The sequence below is a fragment of the Zeus faber genome, assembly GCF_960531495.2.
Source record: "Zeus faber genome assembly, chromosome: 11".
NCBI lineage: Eukaryota > Metazoa > Chordata > Actinopteri > Zeiformes > Zeidae > Zeus > Zeus faber.
In genome coordinates, this window is record NC_137205.1 from 8,757,067 (window position 1) to 8,765,655 (window position 8,589).

Below are 8,589 nucleotides of genomic sequence, written 5' to 3' on the forward strand. Positions count from 1 at the left end.
CAGACCAGATTTTGAGATCGGGGGGAAAAAACAAATGCACAATACGATATGATACAGTGTGAAATCCCCTCCATTTATCAGGATAATGGATCTTTCCGTTTGGCTCGGCCGCGACCCAACCTTCTCTCTCTGCCTCCTCCGTCTAATCTGCCTTCAAAGCTCCGTGGTGCAGTTCCTCCTCTGCCACAGAACCTCTGCATAAGCTGCAACAACCCCCACCCTACTGCACACACACACAGGCACTGTACACACACACGCACGCACGCACGCACGCACGCACGCACGCACGCACGCACGCACACACACACACACAAGATTTGTCCATGTCTGTACAAAGACATGGATTAAAAAGAATGGGCCATTATAGAATGTAACATAACGCATAACGCGGGCAAGCACTACATACAACAACTCCCCATGCTCGTGGACATGCATGCATGCACACATATGCAGCGCACACACACTCACACACACAGATACACACATGGACACAAGTCGGGTCAGGCTATGCATTAGTGATGATTATTGAGTTGTAGCGCTATGACAGAAAAGCTTCAGCAGAGCATGAAAAGCTCGTCTCTGTTTGCCCCCACTGCTCCCAGTAAGACCCTCCCCCATGGCCTCCCAGCCGTGTGTGTGTGTGTGTGTGTGTGTGTGTGTGTGTGTGTGTGTGTGTGTGTGTGTGTGTATGTGTGTATGTGTGTATGTGTGTATGTGTGTATGTGTATGTGTATGTGTATGTGTATGTGTATGTGTATGTGTATGTGTATGTGTGTGTGTGTGTGTGTGGTAGATTCATGCATGTGTTTTTTGCACACATGCAAAAGACCTGACCACGGCGAAGATGTTCCCCTCAGTAGGGTTTTATGCGGTGCAGAGGAGGCGAGGGTAAAGAATTTAAAACAAAAATATGTGACGGCGTGCAGAAGAAGCGGAGAGAGAGAGGAGAGGAGTGAGGGTGGGTGGGGTGGGGGGTCCGCTACGATCTCTTAGTGCGGCAAAGAAGGACATTTCCAAACAAAACACCAAATCAGATTCAACATTTCTTAACCTGAAAAATATCGCTCAACATCGTACTTGACCATCTTTGTCGGGGAAACTGTGTGTGTGTGTGTGTGTGTGTGTGTGTGTGTGTGTGTGTGTGTGTGTGTGTGTGTGTGTGTGTGTGTGTGTGTGTGTGTGTGTGTGTGTGTGTGTGTGTGTGTGTGTGTGTGTGTGTGTGTGTGTGTGTGTGTGTAATGTAAGTAAGCTTGACCGACCCGTGGTAAATGTTACTTTAGTGCTAATGTAATGAGTTATGACTGCAGCTCCTAAGGGAGGCACACACACACATCCAACGTTGCCCATGTATTCAAAGCATTGTGTCCAGGCATCTATGAAATGGCCCCTAACTCTGCCCAGGGTGAAAATTTTGCCGATTACGCCGTATTATTTACAGGCACGGGCTTGGCCTTCTACACGGGGTCCTCGGTCAAACAAAAACCTAGATAGGAGGACGGGTGGCTGTATCAAGGGAAGAAAAGCAAAAGGTGAGAAGGAAGGGAAGCCAGGCTGAAAGGAAGGAGAGGCATCTCAAGAGATTAATGAGCTGGGAAATTGGAGGGAGGAGGAAAGGGATTGTGGGAAAAGAAATGGGGCAAAAATAGAAAGAAACGGGAGAAAGAAAGGAAGGGTAAAAGGGTCAAAGCCAGCGTTGTGTGAGAGGGAAGGACTGAAGAACGATATTTGTGGTCCGGTCTCACCTCTGCCTTCCCCCCCACTCCCACCCCCTCCCTTCCAGCTGATGACCAAACACCCGGGGAAGCGTCTGGGCTGCGGCCCGGAGGGCGAGCGCGATATCCGTGACCACGGCTTCTTCCGCTACATGGACTGGGAAAAGCTGGAGAATAAGGAGGTGCAGCCGCCGTTCAAACCCAAAGCCGTAAGTACCCCCCACCCCCCCCGAAAATCAGCCGGCCTCATCGACCGGTGTGCGTACGTACATCGAGAGCACGAGAACACCAGCTATGCCGACGTGACAATCACGTAAACCTGAAGTTGCACTCTCCTGCTACTCTCTGTCTCTGTCCTTCAATCTGACCCCCCCTTCTTCCTCTGCCGACTTGGTCTCTCTGTGTCCCTGTGTCTTTCTATTCTGACCCAGGTAAGTGGGTGAGCGTTGCTTGGGTGGAGCGGTGTGGCGTGGTGTGGTGTGGTTTGGCGTGGCGTGGTGTGGTGTGGTGTGGTGTGATGTGGTGTGAGTGCAAGATGGTGAGCGGTGAGCATGGAGAGAAATGGGGTGAAGATGACACCGGGGCAGTTGAGACTCAGCTCCTTCTTTGTAGGCGCTCCGCAGGCACGGCGGTGGTCGAGGAGACTGAAACTTCCAGTTGCCGAAAACAGGAAGGAATATAAATGCAAACCGTTCCCGGTCCCAGCGGTTTGTTGAAATGCATTGAACTTGGTCAGAGACAACCAACTTTAACTCTAACCTGTGTTCTCAAGTAGTCCTGTAGAGTAAAGTTTGTAATACACATTTGTTTTGCAGCCGCCATCGTATTCACAGACACTCGTAGCTGGCGGGAAAGAGAGGATAGTATTCAAGTTTGGATGAGTGAGGTTTGGAAAAATGGGCTTGTACAGTAATATGCATCAGGCTGAGTGGCTGGTTTCATGACACACACACCCCCACCCTACCACACACACACACCACACACAGTATCTCTCGCCCTACCTCTCTCCCTATCGCCCTCTACCTGTCTGGATCTCTCTCTCTCTCTCTCTCTCTCTCTCTCTCTCTCTCTCTCTCTCTCTCTCTCTCTCTCTCTAACACTCTTTCTCTCTCTCTCTTTCTCTTTCCCTTATTTATTTATTTATGGGTGCCAGACGGCGCCCTAAGCAACTCCTCACCTCAATCCTCAGCCGCCACCTCCCACACCCATACCACCACCCGGAACCAGGGAGATGAAAGTGTGTGTGTGTGTGTGTGTGTGTGTGTGTGTGTGTGTGTGTGTGTGTGCGTGTGCGCGCGCGCGTGCGTGCGTGCGTGGGGGGTTCTGAGGAAAAAAAATGCTGCGAGAAGTTAAGGTCTCCAGTAGATGGGTGGCCAGATTCAGCCAGGAACGTGCTGCAATGACCTGTATCACAGACCGACTACAAGCGTCTCCATGTGCAGCTGTTGAGTGACAGTAGAGCACAATAGGCCTGAGCCGGGTAGCAACTACAGTCATAATGGGACTGGCCATCGGGAGTCCTTGTGAAATGGTAAAATGGTTAGATCTATTACAGAATCAAATCACTTCAATTGCTATCTGACCTACAGGAAACCAAAATAACAATTCATTGAATTTTAAAGTTTGATTTTTTTTTACCTCTGCCCAGTAATAGACATATATAGTACTTACCTCCAATACTTAATTGAATCAGGGAATAATGATTTGTCAAAAAAATTGTTGAAATGTAACTCTCTGAGACCCTGACTTTAATGTACAAAATGTCATTTCTGCCGATAGGGGTCTCTCAATCGAAATAAGAAAAGACAGAGTTTGATGACGTCATGAAGTTGCGCGGGATCATGGGAGTTGCTGTCTTCCCCCGTGTGTTCGTGCTTCACAGGGACAGCTTCGGCGATAGAACGCCCTGCAAACGGAAATAAATAATGGAGCTCCATCAAACAATAGTTAGTTGAGTCATAGAAGAGCAAAATAAACAATACTTTAGTTCCCCGTGTTGCCGCGGAACTTATAGCAAGTAGAAGGGGGAAAGGGGATATGACGGCATTGACAGGCGAACTTAAGTAATGAAACCCACCGTTACCTACAGCACATCAAATTACGGATTTCTCTGGGTTTGAAAATTGTTGGAAACATTTTGGATAATATAAGTTATAACAAAGGTCTAGTCGGTTTTAGAGATTTTAATGCCAAAAGGTAAAAAAGGATATTGTAGTATATTTAAGTAACCTCCTGGAGCAAGTCTACTGTTCTGAGTAGATTCAAGGAATGATACTTTTGAGTTCTACTTGGGTATATCTTTAAAGGAGTTAAGGCCTCCTTGGAAAATGAGATGGATTCATCAAGTTATCAACGCAACTTGCATGACTCACATGGGAAAACCGCAATAGTTATGTCAATCTGCGTGTCAAACAAACACGCATAGTCACGAAAACAACCCGACACAACCAACCTTTTAGGTCAGGGTAGGCGTTAAACTGTGTGCGTGTTGTGCTTTTACTTCTGGAGTGGGCGTTGCTTCGCCTCCTGACCCTGATTTGTCTATTATTAATGCAGTGTGTGTAAGTCTACATTATATTTGTCTGTGTGTGTGTGTGTGTGTGTGTGTGTCTGTGTGTGTGTGTGTGTGTGTGTGTGTGTGTGTGTGTGTGTGTGTGTGCGCGTGTGTCTGCTCTCACTGTGACGCGTCTGCCAACACATGTTGTCTGATCTCAACCCCCTCTCTTTCCGCCTTCCGCCGCTCTCGCGTGCTTCTGTGCTTCTGTGCTGCCTTCCCGTCCTTTTTTGACTTTGGTCTCCTCTCCCTGGGATATGCCTCTTGTCTTTACCCTCTCTGCTAACAGTTTCTCTCACTCTCACTCCACCTGGGCGTCGTCCGTACGAGGTCTCGAGGGACAGCGCACGGCGTGCTCTTTTCAAAAGCAGCGTTGCCCCGTGGGAACCAAGTCACTTCAAAAGAAGTCGTTTCACTCGGACGCCATCTTGGTCAAGCTCGCGGGCAAGTGCGATTTTGGCAAATAGACAAAGCGGGCTCCTTCCTATTGTAACGCATAAATGCATTAGAGACAACACCAAACGCAAGACAAGCCTGAACCTGAGACGTTGATTTGCTGACGCCATGTGTCTTACGTGGTCGGAGCCGCCATCTTTCGTCTTTCAGATTGTTCGTGGGCGATCAGGCTCCTGCTCCTGATCTCGTAATATCTGTCTCTGGCGTCTGTCTCTTCCAGCTCCGGAATGCGCCGGGCGGTGAAGGGCCGATTGTCTAGTGTCGGGGGCGGTGGTTCTCTGTGCAATGTCTTGATGAGACGGACCGTGGGTGACATTGAACGAGACGCACGTGACGTGTATCGATTGATTGATGAAGTGATGGGTTCACTGATTGATTGGTGGATTGAAATTGGTTGGTTCAAATATTGATTGTTTGTTTTGTTGATGGCTGGGTTGTTTGGTTGGTTGGTTGGTGGATTGGGTGGGTGATCGGTATGTTGCTTGGTTGGTTGGCTGATTTTTTGGTTTGTGGATGTGTTGGTTGCTGGTTGGTTGGTCAGTTGGTTGGTAGGCTGGTTGGTTGGTAGGCTGGTTTGGGCGGTTGGTCACTTGGTTGGTAGGATGGATGGTTGGTTGGTCCATTGGTTGGTAGGCTGGTTGGTTGGTTGGTTGGTCCGTTGGTTGGTAGGCTGGTTGGTTGGTTGGTCAATTGGTTGGTTGGTTGGTTGGTTGGTTGATTGATTGGCTGGTTAATGGGTTGGTTGGTTGGTTGGTTGGTTGATTGATTAGTTGATTGATTGGCTGGTTAATGGGTTGGTTGGTTGATTGATTGATTGATTGGTTGATTGATTGGCTGGTTAGTGGGTTGGTTGGTTGATTGGTTGGTTGGTTGGTTGGTTGGTGGATTGGTTGGGTGATCGGTATGTTACTTGTTTGGTTTCGTGATGGTTTGGTTGTTTGATTGATTGGTTTGTTGAAGCCCTGGTTGATTGTTTGGTTTGTTGATTGGCTGGTTGATGGTTTGGTTGGTTGGCTAATTGATTGGATTGTGGATGTTGATTGCTGGTTGGTTGGTTGGTTGATTGGTGGGCTGGTTGAGTTGTGGGCTGTTTAATGGGTTGGTTTGTTGGTTGGTTGGATGTTTGGTTGGTTGGCTGGTTGGTGGATGAATTGGGTTACAGGTGTCATGTAACTTTTCATGTTCACAGTATTCAAACAGTCACTGCAGAGCAGTCCGTTTTTTGGTTGTCAGTTCTAGATGTCCTCATCCTCCTGGCCGCCGTCCATCGCATTCATCCATCACGGGTCATGTCCCTCCTTCTGCCCCCTTCATTTGTCTCTCCTTCCATCTGTCAATCCACGAAAACCTCTCCACCTGTTTTCTAATCTGCACGTTTTTTTTACTTGTTCACCTCCGCCTCTCTCTCCCTCTCTCTCTACCTCGGTTCACAGTGATATCGCGTAAATCTGTTTTATTTGCATGCTTTGAGGCTCAGTCTCAAACAAAGCCCTACTCTCCGTGTCCAGGGCTCTACATTTCAACAGAAAAAATGAACAAAATGAGGTAGTGATTTATAAAAATAAATAATAAAATAAAAATCTCTTGTAATAATCCTTCGTTCTCCATACAAGATGAGTAGAAATGTGGAGAGTTTTGCATGGAACAGCTTCAGGCCGCGATTCTACATATTGTTTTTTGCCGAACTGCCTCCACTCCTTTGAAATACAGTCCCACGAGGAGTGGATGCATTCGATAGCATCGCTATCGCCCGACTTTTCAGAAAAGCTCATACGACGTCAACCGACTTTTTTTTCCAATGGCCGACAAATCATGACAGGAAAAATTTTATTAGGGTTAGTGTCACAATGAGCCTGTTATGGATACAATGTCGGCATAAGAGCCGCTCCAGGCGAGTCTCACACGGAAACGGGTACATAACGGGGGCAAATTTCGGATTGGCCCTGACGCGGGCCAGAAAACATGTCATATTTTCTTTTGTCACCTACATTAAGCCTTGCACTCTATGCGGCAAACACCACCCATCTGGCGCTCCTCAGGAGGAGAAAACAAGCCATCCGTGAATTATTTGGAAATACCATTTGACCCTCAAATCATCTTAAAGCCCCCCTCCGCCCCGCCTCCCAAAACCACATTAAACCCGTCTCCGCTTTATTAAGGGTTTTTATTTTTTATTTTTTTTCGCGGAGTTATCAAGGCTTAATGAGTCTTTAGGCGTCTCCCGAGGGGCCGTGCAGCCAGAGGACGCCCAATCCTTGTTGTGCTAATTAAAGCTCAATGCAGCCATGCAGATGAAAAAGGAAATATTGAATTAAAAAAAACAAAACAGGTTTAGGTCAATGCCTCAGTGACAAACACTGTAAGGACAATATATTGTTTTTTCGTTAAATTTTTAAAATATCTTTTTTTTATAGAATACTTTGACATAATGCACTCAAGTCCTGGTAGGTGTACGAGCTTGAGAAGAACGCGAAGACACCTGAAATTTAGAAATCATGAGTTTCGTTCCAAAGAAATAAAAGCCATGTCTACCAACGGGGCTTGCTTGATTCGCTGCAGCGCAGCGGCACCAGCTGACCGGCACTGGAGCGCCCACACGGATTTGGGGTTTCTTTTGAGCCTTTTCTTTTTTTTTTTTTTTTTTTGACATCCCAGTTCTGTTTTGATTTGCTGTTGAATATGTTTCCAATATTTGGAGGGAGGCGGGGGCATAAGACCATGGTGTGGGTCTTATGCCCATGGGTGCGCTTGTTTCAACACCTCTGGGCAGTTCTAACTGTGAACCCCGCCTCTTAGCGAGGCGGATTCACACCAATTCTATGAATAAAATAATGGACTGAGTGTGAAGAAATGTTTTCACGGCAGTTTAGATATTCCTACTTCCTACGGTGTAATGAAAATCTTGTATTTTGTTGACGTATCCCAGAGGTGGCCTTTTAGGGTATCAAGTCAACCTCAAGGCAACAAATCAAGCGCACCCACCCCACCCCAACCGCCCCGAGATGTCCAGATATCTGAAACCTCGTTCACAGGATGTTCCTCTCATCCATCCTTTGGTCCAACTCCCACCCCAACCCAACCCAACCCTTCCACCACCCCTCTCTTGGTATGCTTCCTCCACCCCTCCCCCCACCTTGGGTTTCCTCCCATCCCTCCTGTCACTCTGTCCGTCCACCCCCCTCCCACCCCACCATCAACAGTGCGGCCGGGACGCGGAGAACTTTGACCGATTTTTCACGCGCCACCTGCCCGTGCTGACTCCGCCCGACGAGGAGGTGATCCAGAACCTGGACCAGGCCGAGTTCAGCGGCTTCTCCTTCATCAACCCGGAATACCCCGGGAGCGACACCGAGGTCGACACCACCCCGCAAGCCTGATGTGGACCAGAAAATAACACCACCACACAGACAGATTCAACACACACACACACACACACACACACACACACACACACACACACACACACACACACACACACACACACACACACACACACACACACACACACACTTAATACATGTCTTCAGGACCAACCTTGTGTACCCTGGGAATGTACACTCACTGACTCTCTCTCCTCACTTACACACACACACACACACACACACATTCACACACGCTCATCCTACACAGTGCAATACACGGGGGAGCCAACATATCTGCACGTGTGTGAGCTTTGCACGAGCAAATTCCAAATACACATTTCTCAAAGAATTTCACCTGTAACATGGCTTTGCTAATCGATTATTTGGAAATTTATGTGGGAGCCGCGGGAGGTTGAATTTGATATTTTCCGCCGTGCTTTTTTATTGACTCGGATGACGAAATAATAGGCGCTACCGCGCGATAGCAACCCTCGGCTCGGTTTTA

At 47.9% G+C, this 8,589-nt stretch overlaps 1 protein-coding gene across 1 annotated transcript in view; it reads left to right on the forward strand.

Annotated features, from left to right (window-relative positions):
• The window catches only part of prkcbb (protein kinase C, beta b), a gene marked incomplete at its 5' end in the record, with an annotated part of 83,450 nt that extends 75,257 nt beyond the window's left edge, over positions 1–8,193 (forward strand). Inside the window, 2 exons of the mRNA XM_080010166.1 lie at positions 1,781–1,921; positions 7,923–8,193. Of these exons, the coding sequence (XP_079866292.1) occupies positions 1,781–1,921; positions 7,923–8,099 (318 nt within the window). The 3' untranslated portion in view covers positions 8,100–8,193. The remainder of the gene's footprint in view (positions 1–1,780; positions 1,922–7,922) is intronic.
• Between the last annotated feature and the right edge of the window lie 396 nt (positions 8,194–8,589).